The following is a 25,129-nucleotide window of genomic DNA, read 5'->3' on the forward strand; positions in this document are numbered from 1 at the left end:
GAGCATAAATGAAGCATTCTTTAATACAAATAAAAAGAAAAAAGCCTACACTGCATCCTAGTCAGCGGACATGCTTTTATATAACAACTCACCACATAGTTTCCTGGAGATGAGGAGGAGTAGGCTATCTGCAAGGGGGAGGAAGAAATAAAGAGTCAGATCTGAAGGCTGAAAGATAGAGATGTTCATCTAGACAAGAAAATTAAAACTAATGCAACAATCCTGCAGTAAACGGCGAGTCTGTCAGGGAGATTTTCTTCAGCTGGTGAAAATGCTTTGTCAAAAATTTCCTCGACTTTTTGTGCAAGAGCTACCCGTTTATTATTTTGGGGTATTTAACAAAGGAGATGCATGACTTTGGTTTAGCATCACGGAACAACAATGAGAAAGCACATTCTTTTCAGAGCTTTAATTGCTGTTGCTTAAACTTTAGTCATCTCCAAATGTACTTGATGAACCTGGTTTTAGGGGACAAACTTGCCAGCACTGACTGATGCAGCACATTAGCAGTGTTCAAAATGATCTCCAACATTGTTTAAACACGTTAAATACTTTAAATCTGTTTAGGAAAACTAGACAAGTTCATTATCAAGTTATTATACAATGCATTGAGTTTGAATATTGCCAAGTTATTGCTATTCTTGTTGCAATAAGTCTGCCTGCCACCTATCGTGTATGTGCAGGGCTTCAAACTCACAGAGTTAGCATTAGGACCTGGCCAAGGCCCTCTTCCTCCGGGACCCCTGAGGGGAAAAAAAAAAAAGTTTAGAAAGCAAACCAACAATAAAGGGAACTGGGAATATAAAGGAAATATGAGAGTTATTTAAGTTTACTAGATCCAAGGATAAACTCTGGACACCTTTTTCCAACAGCTCCTCAGAATTAATGAAGAACATTTAACCACTGATGTCCTTTTTTGGGTTCTGCTTGCTACTAAAACTACTTGCGAATGAACAGCAGTATGTTGAAGATGAAGCAAATGGGACTTACATGTTCATTCCTGGCATTGGACCACCCATTGAGTTGGGAGGAGGCCTCATACCTCCATAATTCTAAGAGACAAGATGTTTAAAAAACAACACACAGTTAGAGCTTCGAAGCAAAGTTACAAAAACTCTAAAAAGATTTGATTTTGTTGAGTGCATAAGATTCAGTGTTTTGTTTTATATTCACACATTATGCACAAACATGACTGGACTGTCAAAGGCAGATAAGAAAAGACAAGTCTTTACTATAAGTGGGTGAGTAACGACAATTATAGAAACGGATTCAAGAAAAGTTACATTTCACCCTGTAAGAGGCGCTTCCATACAGTTATATAACCATTAAAAGCAAGCCTAAGTGCACAGCTGTCTCATTCACTATTACAATTACTAGATGTAGAAACTAACTCCCATCAGAGTTTCGTGGCCTCTACGCAGCCGATTTGTCATACCTGTGGGCCCATGGCCATTCCTCTGGGAGGGTTCATTCTCATTGGTCCACCCATGTTAGGATGACCTGCAAGAAAAGAGCCCCAGAGTCACACACTGAAAGCAACACAGGAATTAAGAAATGCCACAGACAATGGTTCATTCTAAGCCCTTTGGTAGCAACACTCAGGCCTCTGAAGCGATAATCTGCAGTTAAAATCAGCACGGACCCCTTCCTGAGCCAGACACACCCACACATATTCAATCTATTCAGGAAGAAATAGTCACACAATCTGAATTTATACAAAATCCCCCAAAGCCCTAGTATGAAGACAATGCAGAGGTTTTTTTTTTTTAACTTCTTGATTACAGACCAAATCTTTTAAGGTATTTTGAAATATCACCACTTTTAAAGTAGATTCAAGAAAATCCAAACTAAAACTTTAGTTACAGACCTATCATCTTCATCATCTGCTCTGACCTGGGACTACGACCAGCCTTACCTTGCGGTCTTGTTGGGTCCAAACTGTTTGGCAGGAGAGGCTGAGATCCTGGGATACCACCAGGAGGCTGAGAAAGGAGCAAACTGATCAACACACTGGCATATGTTGGCATCAAAATAGATAAACACAACTCAAAATGCTGCTCAGTACCTGATTTGGCATTCGGAGTGAGGGGCGCGGTCCACCTGGATACCGCGGTGACATGAAAGGCTGCAGTAAGAAACAGGGGAAGAAGGAAAAAAGAGGGAAAGGAGCGAATGGAGGGTGGGAATTATAGGGCAAAGGAGGACACAGAGAAAACACAGTTTCTATTATTGATAAATTCAAAACGCACTCAAACAGGGGTGATGGTGAGGACACAGATGAACGCAGTGGTGTTGGAGAATGAGAGATGACAGTGAAAAAAAGTGCAGATTCATCAACATAATAACTTGGAAACCAACAAAATACACTGGCATAAGAGCCTATTTTCTGATTTTCAAATCTCCCGCTTATACTAACAACATGCACTCACTGCATGCACATTTGTGTGTGCTTAACGGCAGCGCTCACACAGCTCCCTGCACAGCCCACGTGCTCTCACTGTGGTGTAAGCTGATTCGGCCTGTGGTCTGCCTGGCGTAGTTAGAGACACCTCAGGCCAACAACACCGTTCAAAACCTTAGCGGAAGCGTGTCCACACTCTCTCGCACATAAGACGGAAACCAGAAACCACAAGAATGAAGAGCTGAGCTGCCGCAGTTAATGGGTAAAGGCTAGCTTTACCTCCAGAGTGGCATCTGTAGCTACTGTTCTGGATAACTGCTGAATGACTGAGGATTGAAGTTTTTAAAGACTGGATACGAGTTTGTCAACTGGCAGGCTTTAGCAACCCAAGCCTCTGGTTCTTCTATGTGCATCAGTATACCCATGTGTTTTGTACGTATATGTGACGTGTTTATAATGACTGTCCCCTGTTTTATTTATAAAGTGTTAAAACAAGTAAGCAGGGGGGAGGGGAGAGGTATGTGCATGTGTGTGTGCTAAGAGTGACGGAGAAGATAAGTGTGCAACCCCCCACAAGCTGCTCCAGGGGAGGGGCAGGGAGTGAATTATTCATCCCACACGGGGACAGCTGATTCTGGGTCTTGAAGAGGAGCTTGCGTTGCTGCCTCTGGAAGCTCGGCTTTCATAAAAAGGGGGCCGACATCTACGGGGAGTTACCCTGAACAAAACTGGAGCTCACAGGGCTCAAGGGTGGGAGAAGAAGAAGAAGGTGCGTGAGCAGTGAATGGGAAGAAAGAGGTAGTGTGTGGGTGAGGGGTAGAGGGGAGATTTAGAGGGAATGGAAAAAAAGAGGGGTGTTTGAGAGAAAGCATTTGCTTCTTACCTGGCCATGGGGTCCCATCATGGGGTTGCTGGGGTTGTGTGGGGGGGCTGTGCATGGGGGACTGCTGAGAGCCGGGTGGTCCCTTTAAGAAAGAAGAGCGATATCAGAAAGGGGAGGGGCAAAATGTGGGTTTACACCTGGAGGAATTACCCAATCAAAGTTATGAGAGGAAGACGATGGGGAGGGTTGGGAAGAGGGGGGGGGTCAGTGGGGAGTCAGTGGGGAGTCTTTAATTTGAGGTAGAAGGAAGCAGAAAAGTGGGAAAAGCTGCGTCTTAACGTGGAGTTAAGAGTTACTCCTTAAAAACCCATAAAATGAAAAGTCATATAGGAATAGTTTCAATGTGAGTTTGAGTTCAAACAAGCTGATAGAAATCTTAAAGCATAACCATCTCTCTGATACTTTGGTCCTTCTTGTTGGAGGATTAAATGTATTCCCTAAATCCACATGGGGGCAGTATTGCCCAAGGCTCACTGCAACAGGACAGGCAGCAGCAGGACAGGCACAAGAGGTAACTTCAAACCAGAAAGATGATACTGGCAAAAACAAGTACAGGTTGGAAGTTTTTCCCTGCATATTGTCAGCCTACTTCAAAGTAAAAACCGTGATCCTGTGAGGGACCCCTCTGCTCCTCTAAAACACCGCATCGTTATTGCCCACTTCTCACCCAGAGACACGAGGTTAACGGCCTCTAATAAATAAGTCATTATGCAACAGTCTTGTTTCTGCTCCATCACTGTGGTGCCTTCAGTGCTTTGGTTTTTTTCCTTTTCCAGTTGTCCGAAGAAAACAAAAGCTGGCTGATTTAATGGTAAATGGAATTTTCCATGTATCCCTGCTAGGCATCCGGACACACACACAAAGACAGCACACCGATTACCTCAGTGAGTCTGGTCGTTTCCAGTCAGGGCCATAAGTATTTGGACAGTGACAACATTTTTTGTGAATTTACCTCTGCACACCCCCAATAATGGATCTAAAACAAAGCAATCCAGTGTAGACTTTCAGCTTAATCCTAGGGAGTTTATCAAAAATACTGCATTAGAAATTAATTATGCAGTTTTTTAAAAAACACAGTATTATCGGCTCAAACGTAACTGGACAAACTCTCAAAAATCATACCAAACGGCATGATTTTTAATACCTGATACGCCAAACTCTTGCAGTCAGTGATTGCGTAAAGTCTCAAATGCATTGACATGACCAAAGGTTAGGTTTCCTCCCATGAAATGCTTCGCCAGCCTTTTACTGCAGCCTCATTAAGTCGCTGCTTGTTTGTGGGTCAGTCTGCCTTCAGTTGTCGTCACTAAATGAGAAACATGCTGGGTTGGGTTGATGTCCGGTGACTGACCCAACAATTTAGCAACATTACATTTCTTTGATTAGGAAGCTCTTGTGTTACTTCCGTTGTACATTTTGGGTCATTTTAGAGTCCCACTGTGAAGAGCCATCTGGCCAGTTTAGCAGCAGGCTGACTCTGAGCAGGGGCTATAGCCATGTACACTTCACAACTCATCCTGCTACTGCTATCAGCAATCACATCAGCAATAAACACAAGTGACCTCGTTCCACTGGCAGCCATATATGTCCATGCCATACCATTGCCTCGACCATGTTTGACGGATGATGTGGTATGCTTAAGATCATAAGCATTTCCTTTTCTTCTCCATATGCTTCCCATCATTTTAGTAGAAGTTAGATGTGGTGTGGGCTTACAGGCCTTTTGATGTTGCTAAGCTCTCCAGCGCATTCCTTCTTTTTAAGAATGCACCATATTGTTGATTAGACCACTCCTAAAGTTTCCACCATCTTTGTTATGTTTTTTCAGCTGAATGACAGCCTTCTTCACTTGCATCAAAATCTCTTTGGACCTCATGCTGAAAGTCCCAGTGAGCAGCTACCAAATGCACATTCAACTCCAGACCTTACTTAATCAAGCGGGGAAAAAAAGCTGGCCGCACCTGCTTAGCAGTTTACGTCCCAACTACTTCTAATGCTTTAAAACGTAAGAGTTAAGTTAAAAAAATGTTCATAAGTGCTAAACAGTCAGTTCAATATTATAATTTTTCAGTATTAGAGATGAGGTGAGATTAAGAAATCAGCTGACCAACAGAATCTGAAGCGATCGCTTTCTATAACTGACTTCCAAAAGTCCCTTTTTTTTCAAATGCATAGAGACAGACACATCAATTCCGTACAACTGCTTGTGTTTGCTGGACAGACAACAGACCAACTGCTTGCTTGAGTAAGAAATAGGTGTACTAATTAACAACAAACAACAACAAGATTAGATGAGGTGTACTTTATTGTACGGACCCATATCTGTCTGGGGCAGCAGATTTGTCAGATAAAAGCTCTTAATAAATGCAATTCATGGAGAGAAAAAAACTTGAAACTTTGCAAAAAAAAAAAAAAGAAGAAGAAGAAAAGAAACCACTTGACCCAATTAATATGAGGTCAGCATCTCAGAAGAAAGTTTGAACAACCAACAACTATGATAATCTATTAGTGAATTATTTTTAAACACAAAAATGTCAAACATCTCAGCTGCGAACATTTGCTGTCTTTTTGCAGAATGATGGAAAATTGAACTGTTTGTTTTTATTTTGAACTCTTGCTCGTAAATTTTAAGTCATATCTTGAAGCTGTCATGTCTTATCTGACACACTGTAGACAAAATAACAACTCAAAAACAAGAAAAACATATCGACTGGTTATGAAAGTCATCAGCAGCTGCTGCTTGGATCTTGTATGTCCTTGACAGATTCCTGCATAGCTGCCTGTGTTGTATGTTAAGAGCATTTAAATTTGTGACTGCTTTAGCTGGAAAAAAAAAAAAAGATATGGTGAAAGCAAGAGTTTAACATTTCTTAAAAGTCAAATATCAGAGGAGGTATTGTTTAGGTGTCAGGTCTGACGTTCTTAACGGCACTCAGGATTTCAAACAACGCTCTGCCTGCGTGAGCCACATTTGCAGTGAACAGCCGAAGCTTTCTGTTACAGTAAGGTCCCTTGAACACAATGTGCACACAAACACACAGACACACAAGCCATCGTCCAATCTTACTCCTCCACCAATGTTATAAATAGCACTTCCATGCATGTCTCGTCACCCCCTCTCCCCCCTACCCTTTCCCTTGCTTATTCACAGTCATACTCTCACTAGCCCCTCCACCACCATCAGCACCACCACCCTCACTCTCAGCCAGCAAACAATAGGGTGGGACGTAGCCACAGAAACAAACAGTGGGCCACAATCCTGGTGGCACTGATCTTTCACATTTCCCTCTCTTCTTACTCCTCCACTCACCCCTCTTCCTCTCCATCCTTCCCTCTCCCTTAATGTGTGACTCGCTTTTTCGCTCCTACTCTTCGCCATCACCTTATCGTGCCTCCTGCCAAATGCCAGTGCTGTCCATCACACCACTGCCTCACAGAGGATGCGTGTGTTTTTGTTTGTGAATGTGTGCTCGCATGCTTGCACGTGTTTGTATACTGTGTACGCGTTTGCGTCTGGTTCTCGTCACTCTTCAGACAGCCATCTCCCACACTAAAACCTTTCCCTTCACAGACCCGGGACAGGTCAGAGACAGACGAGATGGAGATGGAGGAGTGGAGAAAGGATGAATACGGGATGGCTGAATCACAAATCGGCTGAACAGCAGCCCAGCGAGCGCAGAGCCACAGATGAATGAACAGTATGAGCTTCAGAGGCTCTGGTGGGTGTAAATATCTAGAGTGGAATAAACAGTATTTGGAAAAATGTGGAGGAAAAAAAAAAAAAAAAGAAAGGGAAGAGAAGTGGGAGAGTTGGAGACCCAAACTGCGACTATGCTGTCATCTGATTAAACTCCATTATAGATTTTACAGTGAAAGTCTTAATTAGTAGAACCTGACTGATATCGGAAGTCAAATTAAAGGCTTAAAAAAAACAAGTATCTGATCAGTATCTTAAGAAGTCTAATAACTGAGAAAAACCCTCCTTTTATTGTTTATAAATACAACAGATATTTTCAATTAGCAGCAAAGCCATGCCTTTTTCTTTAGATAAACTTTAGGTTAAGAAAATGTTCCTGTCTTCTTGTGTAAATAAACCATCAACTGGGCTAATCAAATATTGCTCGGTAATTAAGGTGCAAACAAGGCTGCTTTTATTTGCTACTTAAAAAAAGTTTTCATAAAATAAAAGTCAGCTTCTGTACAGGGAAGACTGTAATTACTGTCAGAATAATAACATGAATGAAAGTAAAAAAAAAAAAACAAACCTGAATAATTTCTCAACTGGGAAATGTCCACGTTTAGTGCAATTACTATAAAATGTGCTACCAATAAAATAAGAAATTGCTAGTTTTTTTTTGCTCTACAGAAATAAGTGAACATCGGTTCACCATTCTGTATTGCTGGACAAGGAAGTCAAAGAATAGACTAAATATAGATTATTTGTTTTGGGGAAGTCAGAAATGAATGAATGGCAGACGGGGTAAAATGAGAAGTGGGTTTGGTTATGACACAAGAGTGGGGTCATACCTGGAAGAAGCCTGGGGGCATGGGACCACCTGGCATGGCATCATTGGGTGGCATGTTGCCCATCACTGGGCTTGGCGCTGCTGCTGCGCTCTGGAAAACACAAACAGATGAATTAAATATGGTGTTCGACGTGTACATGCCTCCGTCACTGCTCTACCGTAATGTATATGTGCATGATGCTGCATTGGTCAACAAATGACAACAGGGGGCAGTGGCTGCACCTGCAATTGCCCCCCCAATTGCCCCCCCACCAACCTCCATTTAAAGTTTAAATGTTATATAGAAGGCGGAGAAGAGAGATGAAATAACCCCCTCATCTCTTTCTTTAGGCAAGGACAGCAATGCAAAGAAAGACTTCAGGGAGAAACATACCAAAAATATTCAAACACATCAGAATAGGAACAATCGTAAAATGTCAGTGACACAAAGCTGTAAAGAGACCTGTGCCTGTACTCTGATCTATTCTATCATACACTCAGGAATAACACAGCAGTTATTTATCTGCACCGGTGATAATGAGTACATACGTTTATGCTTCTTTCATTAAAAATCTTTTTTGTCTCTGTCACAAACATCAGAAATATAACCGTTAATATTAGCAAACTCCTTAATTTTCATTTCTTGGACATAAATGAAAACAACACTGACTCTATAATAACGTGCAGCTGATTTGCTGAGTGATCTAGGAACCCCGCATACGTAGGAGTTCGTAGCTTGAATGTACTCATATGGAACTAATCACCCTGAAACTGCATTTCAGCATCCTAACAGATGCTTCATAGGTCAGCTAGTAAAATAGAAAAAAATTGCCAATTTGTTTTTTGAAGTTCTCAACGATTATTCCACAGGTCCTTTCTCATTACAAAAAAGCCAAGTGTCAGTAATGGCATATTTGGATGCAGTTTAAGAATCTGACACAAAACACACAATTTGTTACATTTAATTTATTTCAAAATTCAACTAATTTTAATGAATTCAGGAAAAATCTTCATATTTCATGTCTTAAGAGACATTTTGATTGATTTGAAGTATAGTGATTACTTCCTGGTCAGATCACAACAGAGACAAGTGTCATCTCGTGTTTCATGAGCTACATATAAAAAAAAAAAAGGTTATTAAATACAGTTCAGCACAAAACCAACTTACATTAACTTACTGTAAACAATTAAATTACTCAAACCTTATCTTAATTACAAGTTTTCATAAGTACCTAATGAGTACTGACAGAGGTTAAATATAGTAACAAGTCATCTGCAAATAAGTTGATTTTGTACTACATCTTACAGAGTTCTTGCTAATTTTTAGAAAATCAAGCACTCAAGATATTTGAGACACTTAAAGACTCTTAAAGCTGTTGTTTGTGAGAAGGCCACTTTATAGCCCCTAAATCTTTTTTTGTCTCCATTTTTCTGAATAACATTTAACTCCAAAGCAATTGTCCATTAGATTTTTGGGCTAACATTCCCTATAGGACAAACACAGTGTCTTTAACAGTCCTACATTTACTCTACAATTCTAAGGATTTTTAATTACAAATGCTACATTTCTCGCTTAATTGAAATTTATAAAATCAGTGAGTAATTTTGTTATTGTTATCTTAAGGACAAACACAGAAAGCGTACCACTTATATCTAATGTAAGCAACCACTTAACTAAAACTAATCATGCTACCAGATGTAACACCAGTACTGTCTCCAGTCCCCTTTACGTCAGTCAAACAATATGGGAGAATAAAATTAGAATCTAGAATGGGAAAAGGGGGGCAGAATGATTCAGCCCGGGAGTTAAATATGATATAACTGTATTCTTGTCAACACACATAGAAGGAGACGCATGTTCAGAGTGCTTACATAAGCAAGCCGGAACAAACACACGTGCACGCAACCACATGAACGCGCAATCGCACAGACACACAAAGGCTTGCATCACAGCTTCATAAAGTGCAGCCCTTCAATACAGAAAAGCAGACAGGGGAGAACCGCAGGCTACAGGACAGAACAGAGAGGGGGTTTAAGACCCAGGGGAGGGAGTCGCTCTAACAAATACACAGACGCACACTTTTGCACATCTACAGATCCTCCAGCACGCACAACTGACAAACACACTATATCCATATGACACGCGCTGCATGCATGGACAACACATACCACCAGTTACACAGATGTACACAAACACGCTCGCCGTCCTCCTTCTCCCATCTGAAACCAAAGCACACAAACTGAAATATCACAAACACACGCACACACACCTCCCCCCATCTTTATGCTAATTCTGCTAGTGAACATGAGCAGGCCACCGAGTCCCTGGGGAAGAAGCAGGGTAGGCTGCCTCTTTCTCTCCTTCTCCATCCTTCCTCTTTTTCTCCTGAACACTTTTCTCTCCATCTTTTCTCCTATTCGTGACCCCCACACTCATTTTTCTTGGCGCTGGTGCACACACATGCACAAACACACACACACACACACGCACACACAAGGGCACACACACATATCCTTGTGCCCCAACCCTTGTACTATTCCTCCCCATCCACAACCTCTCCTCCCCTCAGTCCCCCCAGTAGGGTGTCAGCAGCTTGCAGAAGCTGTTGCTATGGAGACAGGTCCTATCTGCACTCTGTCCCCCTGGCATCCCCCGCTCCAGGAGCACAGAGACAGAGAGAGAGAGAGAGAGAATAAGAAGATGCAGGAGAGTGAGACTGGAGAGTGAGTTAGAAGATACAAGAGTGAGACAGAAGGAGAAAAAAAGAAAGAAAGAAAAAAAAAAAAAACACGAAGGGAGAAAAACAAAGAACATGCACCAAAAAATGGTTTCTGCTCACAATCAATCACTCAGTCACATTATTTTTATGGACTATTAATGGCCAGTTATCGCCTCACACATTCCCTAATTTGCTGATTGAAAATGAATGCAGACTGAAAGCGTGTAGACTGAGCGTGGTTGCCACGAGCAAAAATGAAGGTAGGTTTAATATGCAGTTGGACTTTATTAAAATCAACTGGCCTGGGGAAATACAAAAGAATCCAGCAGTGCCTTTTTTCTGAGTGTTTGTAGTGGCACGCACAGTAGTGTTTATATCCACCTCCCCATTTCTACCTCTGAAGTGGAAGACAGGCAGAAAATCCTGCCCCCATCGCGTTTTATTACAATAACGTGATTTACGACAAATCAGATCTCCAGGAACTGGTTGACATTTGTGAAGGTAAACGTTAACTGCTAATTCACAAAGTACATGCGTGTACAGGGGCGACAAGTGTGTAAACTTATGAAAAGAAACAAGTTCAAGAAGACACAACAATCCACAGCAGATATTAGTACTGCACTAATTAGCTGATATAATAGCAACGTGGAGTTGAGCTGAATTATTCATTTCTAGGCAGAAGCATGGAAAAGTCTGCAAAATAAGAAGTGCATGAAAGAAGCACCTGGTGGCAACACAAACTCTTTAATGTCTGACATGCAGCAGAAAGAAGAATGTGTCTCTTTCATAGAAGCCGGCAGAAAAGTTCAACAAAACCCACGGGACGCATTTTCAAATGCCTGGGAATATTTACACAGTTTAAACTGTAAACTATATTTTAATGGCCTTCCTCGGCAGCGCTGCACAAACACTGTGTCAAAGCATCCTGGTGCAGCATCTGCTCTAAAACAATATCAGGTGAGTTTTTTATGTTACCTGGCTATCAACAACACGGCATCTGGGCCAGAGACCTGATCTGTACCTGTGCTATATAAAGAAACAAAACACAACATTATCTTTTAAAAACTCAAATTCAACTGGGTACACCTTCATGAATTATGATTTTATGTGTATGATTTTGGTGACAACAGGTGGACTATGGCTTATGGAGATCATCCATTCAATTCAGTTCTATGGGTTTTAGGTTTACAACATACTGAGCTGACAAAGGTTCAAAGCTGAAACATCTGCAAAAGTATCAACATTGAAAAATAATGGATTTACACTTTCCTAATGGAAAGTATTCAATTATTAGCATTAAACTTACATTATTTATTCTCTCCTTCCACCAACATCTTTACCTTTTTAGTGTTTTCATTTCTCAGCCACTCCATATGCGTTCACAACTTGGCAGGAGAGCGCAGCGACCTCTGGACTTACATAGTCACATAGTGTTGATCTTTCTTTAACTATCAAACAAGAAAGGCTTCAGTAAAATTTATCACCCTAACCTGTACAGGCTATGATCGCCGCACAGGTGTTTCCATTCTGATCATGATATTCTACTCAGAAATTCAAATCTCCATTATTCACACAAAATATATTTACATCTAGCAAAATATACTGAAGATAAATTTGAATCATTCAGAGAGTGGGCCTGGCTGTAGCCCACTCTCTGATGAGTACATCCACAGTTTATTAAGACTCTGACAGACACCTCAAACGAAGCATTAATTGGGTACACTGACAGTCAGAGAGCCTTGGTGCATATCATCCGACCATCTTCCCATGCTTCCTGTTTCTCTCTATTGCACACTTGGACAAAAAGCCAAAAAAAAGTCTTCTTAATAGACTATTTGTACTCTTATCACACCTTTCCTGATTTGAGCCTGGATGATGATTTCTGTGACAAGTCACCCTTCATCTTTTCCTGTTATTTCTGGATTATACACTATCCAGTGAGGCAAAAATACCTCCCACTCATGTACCAGCAACAATAATAATATTCATTCAATCCTATTGATTCAATTTTCTAACATATGAAGACATTAGTTACCAAGCAAAGAGTGAAGATGGTCTCTTGGGCTCTGTAAAGCCTTTGACGTTTGTTTGTTCCATGAAAATAATTTTACACTTGAGGCAGCTATCAGTAAGATGACTGTACCAAACTCTTCAATGACCTCACTTTATTGAAGCAGTTTCCTCCTGGTTGGTGTGAGATGAGTTTAAGTAGTTTAGCCTGTGGAAATCAGGATGAACTCAGACTTATTCCACCCTCTGCCTCGCTACCACGGTGGCAAAATATTTCAAGCTCTGACACCTTAATCCAGAGTTGACTGCTTTTCCTTTTCAGCACAAACTCATAGTGTTGATGAATAATCTATCACAGAACAAGACACTAATGATTCTGATTGGCTCGTATAGTACAGTATGTAGATAGCCTATACAAAATAGCATTGATCCTTCCCTCTCCATTTCCCTCTCCCCTCTCTCACCCATAGGACCTACCGGACAGATCAATAGTGCTCAACACATTATTGACCTCCGCCTGATACCTTTCACAGGGATAAAGACAGAGATATAAACACTGGATGGAAAGAAGGGCGTGAGGTAGGAAGAGACAGCAGATGCATCTGTATGTGTGTGCTTGTGTCTGTATTTATGTGTGTCCCTGCCTGGAGAGGTACTAATCTACATTCTGGTTCACACTGATATGTACCTCATCACTGTCTCCTTGACCTGCTGTCCTTAGCGAACAGAGTAAGGGAGAGAAAGGGGGTGGGGGGGTAGGAAGGCAAAGGAGTGAGGATGCGAGACAGAGTATATGGAGATGGGAGGAAAAAAATTAGCTGACTGTGGTGATCTGGCTAATTTATCAGCCCAGACCAAACAGTATGTTTCACTCTGGAGCAACAGGATATGGCTGCTCCTCTCACCGTCACGTCTGACAAACATGCATGCACACACACTGTCTCTGAAAACCCAGCTGGTCCTCAAAACTGGCACAACGTGCACGCTAAACACACACGCACTTCCCCAAACGCTGCTGCCAAGGTAGCAGTACTGAACCAGACAGGCGGACTTGTGCGCACACACCGGATGACAGCACTAATACATGCTGCAGACACAACATCCACTTAGCCAACGCTCCAGAGAGATGGCAGAGCGTCCAAAAGACAAGACTATGGGTGGAATGAGAACAGCAGTGAATAACAGTATAGATTCAAATCAAGGAGAAGGAAGAACAGAAATTTCTATGGATGTTTTAGTATTATTACTAGTATTCTCAGTAATACAGTAATAAATCACTAATACATATATATATAAAAACACACTTCTTTCTCTCTTACATACTTTATTCTGCAATGACTAAAAGTGCAAAAAGCAGAAAGTTCTCCATTTAGCTGATCTGGAGTCAGCCAGTGACAAAAATACAGATTGAAATAAAACATGTTTGTGTTTTATGTCTCTTTGCTTTTAATAGAGGAATGTGTACATACATACAAATACTGTTTAAACAGGATTATAGACATTTTTAAATATCACTGTGGTAATGCAACTTATATGAAATTTCAGGAATTTAGAGACAGATTTCTGTTTAATGTGGTCAAAAGAGGAAGAAAGCAGCAGTTACACAGCAGGCAGCAATTTGGCAGAATAGTTTGGGTTTTTTTATTCAATTGCAACTAAGAGGCTTTCTCCTTAAACTATTCACAGTGAAAACATATTGCAGGTTGTTTAATATGCTGCATAATGTCAGCTGGTTTTAATGGATTTTTTCAGGAGAAATTGCTGTATAACAAAGAGCTGCTTACTGTCACTAATGCTTCATTAGGTTTAAACACTTTATGGCATTAAAGGAAATGGTACAAATATTATTATGCTGCTACTGTCCTCCAAGGCATCAGAAAGTGCTGAAAAGCACCAAAACACACACCAATACAGATATACTATAACTTTAAATACATGCCGTTTTCAAATTTCCTGTAGTTTTTTTTATAGTGTTATTGATTTACACATAGTTGGAAATTACACTTGCTCTATTTAAAATAATAAGAAAAGCAGCTCTATCTTTAATTTCCTTCTCTATCCATTTGGCATGTTCACTGAACTCCATTTTCAAATACCTCAGTTGTCTCTCGGTTGTGTCTTTATACTATCAACACTGCCCTCTTCTCTTCAGTGCTAGTAGGCATTGTGGGTAAACAGCTAGATTAGCCAATCAATCTTGTCTCGAGAAAAGGGGTTGTAGGGGTGGGGGTGGTGGGTGCAACAAGAGAAGGAGACTCAGAGACGGAGCGAGTGATAAGCGAAGTGAGAGGAGAGGGGGCGGACTGGTTTGTTAGATCTAAGAAAGAGTAAGAGGTATAGTTAACAAGGAAGAGAGGTTAAAAAAGTTTTTGGAATGAATGGGGATAGAAGACAGATGCGGATGTGGGGGTGTTACAGAGGTACTCAACGCTGCAAAAATATGACGCGAACAGGACGAAGCTGCACAGAGTGTATGAGAAGAAGACAGGGAAGGAGTTTGAGAAGGTGACAGAAAATGGCAGAAGAGCTTCCTGAAAAAGCCTCAAAAGTAGAAAAATTAAATAAATAAATTAAAAACTCAAGTGCCTCTCTATAGCCAAGCAATGAGCACTCGTGACCCCTCGTCCCAGATGAATACATCCCCAAGCTCATTCAAAACATAATTTCAAATAAATCCATTAAAAAAAAACAATAATTTAGCAGAAATAGTAATTTATGAAACACTTTATACTATCACTCATTAACATAAGTGCTCAAGCTAGCAGTGCTAAACTACCTAGTAATCAAATACCTGCAAAAAGTTAAAAGACGTTGCTGAAAGCTGAATGACAAAAATTCACTTAACAGAAGATTTTCAAGTAATACAACACAGCCCATGAGAAGAATCTCTGGTCTTGGTCTTTTTGACAAGCCCTGATTAAATTATACATACATATACATAGTGTTTGCCTTGGCTTCTGTTTTTCTCATGTTTACTGCACTTCAGCTAAATATTGCCACATTAAACACATCACTTTAATGATGTGACTGTATTTCAGAAATTGTGTTTGAAATTTATAAAGCATGAATTACAAACCTATACAAAGAGATATATAAATATTACAGGTAATTTTGTATTGAAAAAAAAAAATGCACAAACAAATCAACTATATTATAACCCCTGTAGTACTTTTGTAACCCGCATCCAAAAACTAGCCAGACCTCATCTGTGTCTCTGCACCCAGCGGACAGAAGTGTAATAATGTTCCTTAAACGCTGGCGTGCACTCCTGCAATCCTCAAAAGAGTAAGAAACTGTTTTAACGTAAGGTGAAATGCCTTTTTCTTCGGTGCCTCTAACTGGCTCGTTCTTTTGAAACCAGTAGAAAAGGACCTGTGCTCAGAGACCAGCCTCGGGGGACAAGAGCCAAAATTAAACCAGTCCCGTCTCCTTTGCTTTATCGCTGCTAGGAGCAGACATGCAGTTCGCCCATCTACATTTATACACAGGGTTAACTGGAAGGAGGGTATGAGCCCATCCACCCTCCTATTATGGGCTGGCTGCCAAAGATGCCCCCCGCCCATCCAAACACACACATACACACTCACACATACACACAAATCCCTGGCTTAGCCTCGGCCCAGTGCTGGGATTACCGGATTAGAACTCTATTCCATTATCTCCTCACACTATACAGCGCGCACACGCACACACACACACACACACACACGCACAAAGACACGCACACACAATGCCACACTGTCTTGGCTAAAGCGGACACGCTGAAGACAGACACAGTGTCAATCAGAGCAGATGACTTTTACAGACATGAGAATAGAGTTACAGTTTCTCCTCATGCTGGAATAAAAAAGCAAAAAACACTTTGCATTATTGCTGCAGAAATCTGGAGTTGTTGTTTGAGGAATTCCTCAGCAAGATGGAAAATCAGGAATAACAACTAGAACGCCATCCAAATGAACTGATTTCAAATGAGACGCTGAATCCTTACAAACTATGGAAACCACAGCTGACCCCCACCTTTGAAAAAAATTCAAGCCATTCTCACCTATGAAGCTCAGAAAACCAATTAAAAAAAAGTGAGTTGCTGAATTGTGATTCTATGTTAAGTTAAGCTAAAGACATGATTAATATAAGTTGGTAACAAGAACACGAACACACTTTTAGAAGCAGTGTTTTCATGGCACTGCAAGGATATTGCACTGTGTGGTGTTGTTTCAAGTGGTGCATTGTAACAACATTATACACTGTAACAAAGAGAAACACCGACTTACAACCTACCTACATAATGTCATTTTCAGTTTCATCGTTCAATCAGCAACACCACAGAATGAGACCCTTTGGATTTCCATAATATTCCCTCAGTTCTTTCCTCTTGCCGTTTCTCAAATTGTTTTTATTTTTCTGCTCCTCTGAAGTTTCTTCCTTTTCTATCAATTATTGATGCACCTTAAGAAATGCGGAACCATAGGTTTGGTATGGAAATTTTCCCTGCTGAATCATACTTGGGTCTAACACAGGTCCATGCATGCCATTCCGCATGTGTGACAGCAAAACTCAAGAAGCCTGGTGCACAGAAATTGATCTTCTTGACGACTTCTGAGTTGAACAGTGCTTTTTTTTTTTAATATATTTTAATTATATGGCTTTAAGCAGTTAAAAAGGAGACCCATAAATTTATTTCTGGCTCCACGGTTTTATTCTTGAGCTCTACTGAAATTGGTTTGTATGATTCAGTTTAAAATAACCTTTGTCTTACACTGGTGCCTTTTTGCAGCCCCACAGTTGCAGCTACCTTTCCTTCTCGCTTTCAGCTAACTTTAGTCTAAAATGCCTGCCTCTTGTAAACAGGAGGTCTACACAATACATGGTTGGTGTTGCTGACATGGCCATTTTAAGTACTTGAACTGTAACCGACATATGAAACTAGTCAAGAACAATTTTGAAGTTTGAAGAAGTTGAAATACTTTAAATGAGTATCTAGCACTGTAACGGTACACACACACACACACACACACACACACACACACACACACACACACACACACACACACACACACACGACAGAACATAGGGGAAAAAGCATTTTCAATTAAACTTTTTTACAATTTGTGTGAGTGGATCTTTAAGTTGTTCTTCAAGCCAAAGGACAAATATTGAATAGTTTCAGCCTTTGAAATTATCAGAATGTTTGGGTGTTTGTGTGTTAGATCAGACAACAGAAGGAATTTGAGGATTTCCACCTTAAACATAAGGACAGACATTCCCCATGTCCTTGTACTTGATAGGCCAAACATCAACTAATCAAGAAAAGAATGTATCAATGAATTGTTAAACGACCATTAGTTAGAACTTTACTGCTGGTTAGCAGAAGTGTCTCACATGGACCACGTTTTTTTTTTTAATCTAGTCAGCCAGTATCCGCTGTTGTTCGAGAAACATTTTTATTATACTTAATTATAATATTTTCAGTTCAATTAATCTTAAAAAAGATATTATAATATCCCCTGTTTTCCACTTTAAGACTCCTCTATAAACTTGAACTTGTGACTGAAATATTGAAAGTGTTTGTCTTGGCAGACATACATAAAGGAACAGACAAAAAAAGATTAACAGTAATTGTTAATTGTTTCCTTTTAAGTGTTAGAAAAGCCAGTCTGTCACTTACATAGTCGTGGAAGGCCTTTGCCTCACTGGAGTGTTCACACGTCTCTCTTCGGTCTGGAGCTGCACAATACAAATCCCAGAATACGCTGAAATGAAAGAGGGAGGGGGGGGTGCAGTTCAAAGGTTAGCAAACACAGCAATACAAGCAAATGTGTAACAGCTATTCATAACCCATTCACACACTCTCACTATCTCCCTGGCGCTCTTAAACCACCTCTTACACACTTGAGCATCATTGTAAGAGGGACACAATGCCAGTGTCGCCTCCTCAATCAACCTCTCACTCACTCAGAATACACACATACGCACATTCTTGCATTACCATACTTGTGCAGACCTCTTTACCTGCATCCATTTCCTGTCCCCACACTGTAACTGTCCCACTGACTCGGCTGACACGTACCAAGAGTGGACCCAACTATTCATAAAGTTACTTTGTCAGTGTGTTTGGGCATGATAAGGGGAATAGGGGATGCAAACAGCCTGTGTGCTACTCATCTAAGACTAATCTAAGACTTCCTAGCTGATTCTTTTTTGTGCTATAACTCCACTGAAACAGCAAACTGACTAATCCACTGAATCCCAAAAATCTGAATGGTTTCATACAGTCTTGCACTTCATATGAGACATTTATGAAGGTTTCGGATTGTTCAATAATGAGCTCCTGTATTTGAGCAAAATGAGTAGAATGGAGTAGATTATGTTGATCCCAAAAGCTGGCTTATCCTAACTTAGTGGCCTACCTTTAGAAGGTCAGAATGATCACGTAAGCTACAAAGCAGCACATATGTTTTTTCATTTGCTCTGATTATTTTACTAACAGCTTAAACAATAACAAGATGAACTCAAAGGCGAAAGACATTCTTCTAAAAAAAAAAAAAAAAAAAAAAAAAAAAAAAAACCAACAACAAGAAACCTGATTCGTTTAAGATATACTTTAATAATCCCGAAAGTGGGGAAATTCCTTCCATCACACTGGAATTCATAACTTTAAATGCCTTAGAAAAGATAATAATTCCACAGTATTTTCAACACCAGGGGCGGACAAGTCGCCACAACACTGAGGGCGTAAGATGTCTGATTTGTATTAAAAAATAAAAATAAGCCTGTATTATTCAGCTGCAGTGCATGAGTCTGACTGAGAGGAGGCAGGTTCTTGTGGGCATTGCGGTACCTGTATCAGCTCACTGTGGAAGAAGCAAGTGCCGGTAAAAGTTGGGAAAAAATGCACCTAGCAGCACTATTGACCAAAGTTAAAAGCTCAAGTGTGCAATAAAAAAAAAAAAAAATTATCTCAAGAAGATGCACTTCTTGAATGTTTACATAACACACCATCATGCTTATTTTATTACACCTTTCAGAACCTTCTGAAACAAAGTTTTTAACTAAATAACAAATCTAACTCTTTCTTTAGATTCATGCTGCCTTGCATGCTTTCAAATTATTATCCTCTACTTTCATTTTCTTCTTATTACAACACGTCCTTGGACTCTTACTGCTGATGGTGCCACATGTAACCTGATGTGCACCTGGAAATGTAACTACATGGCACATAAATGCAGTCTGCAGCTATTGTGACTGGCCTGATCAGTACCGGTTTTTGAATGCATCAGTGAGAGAATAACAATTATCACCTAAATACGGGGAATCATAATCATAGCCTCAATTTGAGGACTCACAGAAGTCAGCAAATTGCGGCAGGGAGCTTGCTGAATCTATCTGAACGGACATGAGGGAATGTACAAAGAAGTGGAAAAACTTCAGGGGCAAATATGTTTGCTTCCGAAAAAAAACAAACAAAACCAACGACAACAAAAACTGACCACACCAAAGACCGGGTAGGCAGGAGGGGAAAAGCCTCAGGATTTTATTTGTTTGTATCGTGGCTGGCACCGCATAAAACGCTGGGACATGACCACAACGCAATTAACACCGCGCAAAAGCATGAATGCTGGCAATGGCGTTGGCCACTTACGTAGGTTACATCATAGGCTCTACAAAGATTCCCTAAGCAGAGTCGCCTTTGTATGAAGGGTTGGCAAATGCTGTACTTTTACATTTTCAGAATTTTTTTAATTTGTTGCTTTGTTCTTTGTGTGGCAGTAATTTTAGTTTTATAAATCCTTAAGCAACAAGATGAATCTGCTCTAAATCCAAAGCCTGGTGTTGTGCCCTGCACTGATTATTGTTTTTCTTTTTAAATGTTCGGGATGTTCACAATTGTCAGCATTTTCACAAGTATGTAAACTATACCCTGGGGGGTATAGAGGGTTTGAACCATCCCAATCTACACACATATTCTCATTTATTTTTGTTGTATCTCACAACACCCACTGAGCGTAAACAGTCGTCATGATGTCGGATGATAGTGCTAGCTGTTCTGGTAACCATGATCAATTGTTGAAATTCCTCCTTTGACGAGGATGAACTGTCCACAGTGACCTGACCAACAAGCTATGAATTCTCCTTGTTTATCTTGAGGAGACGATAAAACCTCCCATTCATCCAAATAAACTTTTGGCCACCTGTGAGCTCAATACAAGAGCTTCCTGAGTGGTGACATCACCAGGTATTGCTCATCATTTTTATCAACTTCTTGGTGTGGTTCTGTCCAAACCAAGCATCAGCTACTCAGCTGTGTGTGTGCGCTGTTTTTACAGCTGGTTCAGTAGCATCAGTGCTCAATAACTCACTCTTATAACACTGTTATTCACTCTCTAAACTAAACTTTTATTAGGAAGAGGTAAGAAAATAAAATTTTACCGTTAAAAGATGTGATTCAGCTACCAGTCAGTACTCCTCCAAACACTTGCCAAGTCCTCTCATATTTTAAATCCCCATTAAAACACATGATTTTAACTATTCTCCAGTCATTTTCAGGAATCATTTAAAAGCTTATACTGAACAGATTTCAAAGTCATTAGTGAAAACTAAATGGTTTTATATGCCAAGAATGTGAAGAATTATGAAGAAAATGAAAATGAATTGTATTCTTCTGTGGTTTTGGTCCTCTCATTAGGTGTGCTGACTTTTAGAAAAATAAAATACTCCTTGTCTGCTACTGTTTCAGTGTATTAAGACAATTCAGCAGCTTAATTTTCAGCTTAGATTTTCGACGATTTAGCTTGAAGATCTGTTTAAGTGTAGCCTCGAACGGCTTGACTCAATTCTCAGTAGTCTTAACTACAAACGGACACAATGGAGGGGACTCAGATTAACATTAGAACCACTGTAGTATTTACATCAACTGCATCCACAGGAAACCCACATGCCAATAACAGGCTTAAATATTTCCATCCAAGTTTAAATATGTGGTAGAAAGAAAGAAAAAATGCTGTTAAATGTGGGTTTTACAGTAAAACAAACATGGTTCTACCCGTAAATGTGAACCACAGGATGAGGGCGATCCCTCAAAACAAGTGAAACTGCTGATCAGTTCGTAAGGTATTGACCCTAAAGGTTAAATCTTAGCCCTGGGGAGAAATGATTGGGGGGGTGGAGGTAGGGGTGGGGGGAGGCTGTACACAAAGGAAGCTGGAATGCAAAGGGTTAATCTACCAAGAATCCCTCTCCCATGTGAACAAAGGGGAAAAAAGTGGGAGGTGGGGGCTACAAAGGTTGACGAGAGGGTGAGGAGGGGGAAGGGAGAGGGGGGGGTCCATTCCCTAACCATCTGGATCTATTGTTTCAGAATCGGGGGTGAAGGTTGGAGAGCTGGAGGAGGGGAGAGGCGAGAAGACAGGAAGGGAGGGGGTCACGCCCTCGGTGAGTCTGGTCAACCCCAAGGGTGAGACTCTGTCAGACCTCCCACCTCTGAGAGTCACTTTAAATCATGAATATGGGCAAGTACCCTTAATCAAATTAAAAAGTGGCATTTCCCAAGCACCTTAACTTTTGAATGGTTGCATGTACTGAGTTTATGTGTCGAGTTTATTATTCTCAAAACTGGATTACAGCTGTTTGCTCACATAACAGTAGTGATTTATTGGGGGGGGATACACAGCTTAAGACATCCACTGTAAAATGTGTTTACGCAAGTAAAAATCCACATACTCACTCAAAATAAACAAGAATAAAAAGCAAAAAGGCGCTGCTAATAATAGAACAACTGAAAAGATCGCTTACCACCACCATGAATGGAGGAATCCGGGGGGCTCCCCTAATGTAATATTCTTCTCCCATCGAATCTGAGAGAAGGAAAAGAAAAAGGGAAAGGAAAAGGAATTGAGAAGAAAAGAGGTCACTTATGGCCACTAGAGAGGGAGGATTATGTCTGCAGGTCCGGAGGTTAAGAACACATAATCAGTTAGTCTCAAACTGTCACTGGTATCGAATGTGAAGATCGGCATCCTTCTGGCTCTGTGCATCACTCTCTTCCCGACTATCTTTCTTCTATTAGCCCCTGTACTGTTCCTCTTTTTGAATGTAAAGTACAATCATCATCTAGAGTATAGCTTATTAATTTACTTCCTTACACCCAAATGGGCTGTCAGCAGACTTGAGACAATGCAGTTTACAATACACTGCCTATAAACGGCTAGAAATAACATTACGTCACCGCTTCACTAAGATCCTCTGGTTGGACAGTGAGCATGATCCGGTGTAACGTTATAGGATTTCCTTATGAAAAATTTATGCAACACCTTGCACCCTGTAATCATGTTTAGCATGTTTGCACTGACGATGTATGCCTGAGAGGGTACAAGCTGCTGTAAACACGAGCTACAGGAGGGATCTATCGTGCAAAGCTCGGTAACGCAGGAAGCAGTTTTCCATTCATTAGTAACCAAGGCCAATGTTTCTGGTAGCATGTGCTTGAACAGGAGTTGGTAAGGTTAAACTATAAGGGTGATTTTCAGGAATGATGCAAAGAATGAAGGCATTTATAAACCGACCGGGCTCGGTACAGCATAAACAAGTCAGTGTCATGGCTGCCGTCTTACCTCAGACAGGAAGGTCTGTGCTGATTTCTGTGCTCCCACATGTAGCAGGTATTCGTACACATATAACGCTAACCTGAAATGTAAAAGAAAAAGAAGAATTAGTGATATTTTCAACATTAATGTCAGACTCCTCTTTCTTCGTCTTGCATTTTTAACAAATTAGACAAAAAGAATGAAGATTATGTATCAACAGATAACAACTGTTCAACTGTGAAGAAGGAACAAACTATTAAGAGGAAGTGGCAAAAGTGGCAAAAATAAAAAGAGTCAGGGAGGGTGAAGTGGTTTAGAACTTTCCTCAATCAACAGAGAAGTTGGGTTAACTAAATGTCAGTCTGATACTGTTAGGATTAAACAGGAAGTACTTTCTGAAAGTTCAGACCAAGGTTCAAACGTTCAGTCATCAGGCTAACCTATAATAACATCATGTAGCAACAGAAGACTGGACTAACAATGACCAACCTAAGATTTTGCTTGTGTTATTATAGTTCTTTTCATTACAGTGAATAGTTCTATTAATACAAGTAAATATCCCAGTATTACATTCCATACTATGCATACATGAATACTCACAACACTGCTGTACATTTACAATTTAACTTAGGTGCATTTGACTCTTCTATTTGGATTTATTTTAATTAATAAATAAATAATAAAAACTTTTTCCATATAGTAGTGATTTTTTTTAAAGTAATGCATATGGCCTTGCTAAAGCATTTGGACATTTTGTCATAACCTCATCACCTCCTCACTTAGTGATTAATTTGACTGGTCTTTATGGGTCTTTACACTACAGTAAAAACAAAAGGGTCAAAATGAACCTTTAGTTCCTTAAACACTTCCTGGACATTAGTTCCTTGAGCTCAAAGTTCCTGAGACTTGGAGCTCCTCTGTATTGTTATCTTCACTTTATTTCGGGATGGCTGTAAAGTCGCTGAAGAAAAACAAAAGCTCCTGTGACTGAAGCTCTACAGCGCCTCTGTTCTCCTAGACCATAAATCTCACTTAAACATTCTGGGACTCCAGGTGGTCTGTATAGTTTGCTATACTTTACTGCTTCTGTGCATTTTATTAAGCCTAATTATCCAAACTCCTTTAATCACAACAAAACCTAAAGACAGTCAGACTTTTTGAAGAATACGCTTCTATTCAAAGCACCACATACCAGCAGAAATAGCTGCACATGACAGGCATTCCCAATCGTTCCAACAATATTTTAAAAGCTCTTGTCAAACTTTTCAAAATCGCTGCTATTATAACAGGCCAGCAACACTTGAAAATGGCAATCCACCAGGGTCTATTAACAGACAGACAACCATGCTGTGGAGTGGGAAACCCCCATTGGCCCAACATTGTACTCCTAACTCCTTCACTTAGTCATGTTTAATAGGCTGTTAATGGACCATCAATCGACCAGCAGTGTGGATATGACAGTGCCCCGTGTGCCCAGAGCAGACAGTCCTCTGACAGGCCAATAAGGTCCTAATGAGAAGGACAGTAGCTTAGTGTCATAGTCCCTATCATTAGTCGATGAACTGATCAATGAGACATGATTTTGAGATAATTAGGATGTTGTTCAGCTTGTTTTCAACCACTGACAGCTTTTTTAGTTTTCCAATTCTGTCTTCGTTTCCAAAGTTACTTCTTCATAAGATGAAATATCTATTAAAACACATTTAATGCATTTAAGCCTCTTAAGAAGATACTAAAGAGGAAGTCGATTAGTTCTATCAGCACGCAATGAAAAGAAAATAAATAAAGACACAGTTAATAACTGCTGAGGTTGCAAATACTCAAATTACCCTTAGGTTTGTGCATAGCTGTGGTCCTGAAGTACATATGGACTAAGATTAAACCTTGGGGTGTGTCTATAAAAAGAAAATTAATCCACCACTATTATTAGGACCATCAACTGGAGGCTCAGAAATCATTTGCCAAATGTTCTCAAATGTTTAGGCTTCATGCTTCTCTTGGTCACAATCTGGTAAATGTAAAATTTGTTC

General features: G+C 40.2%; 1 protein-coding gene across 1 annotated transcript in view; it reads right to left on the bottom strand.

Annotated features, from left to right (window-relative positions):
• Positions 1-25,129, bottom strand: part of zgc:110158 (single-stranded DNA-binding protein 3) — a 37,270-nt gene that overhangs the window by 6,236 nt on the left and 5,905 nt on the right. The window contains 12 exon segments of the mRNA XM_003442918.5: positions 93-128; positions 698-743; positions 991-1,052; positions 1,436-1,500; positions 1,916-1,982; positions 2,066-2,125; positions 3,285-3,326; positions 3,328-3,366; positions 7,812-7,901; positions 18,185-18,269; positions 22,309-22,370; positions 23,127-23,199. Coding sequence (XP_003442966.2) covers positions 93-128; positions 698-743; positions 991-1,052; positions 1,436-1,500; positions 1,916-1,982; positions 2,066-2,125; positions 3,285-3,326; positions 3,328-3,366; positions 7,812-7,901; positions 18,185-18,269; positions 22,309-22,370; positions 23,127-23,199 — 727 coding nt within the window.

This window comes from Oreochromis niloticus, linkage group LG19 (assembly GCF_001858045.2).
Source record: "Oreochromis niloticus isolate F11D_XX linkage group LG19, O_niloticus_UMD_NMBU, whole genome shotgun sequence".
Taxonomy (NCBI): domain Eukaryota; kingdom Metazoa; phylum Chordata; class Actinopteri; order Cichliformes; family Cichlidae; genus Oreochromis; species Oreochromis niloticus.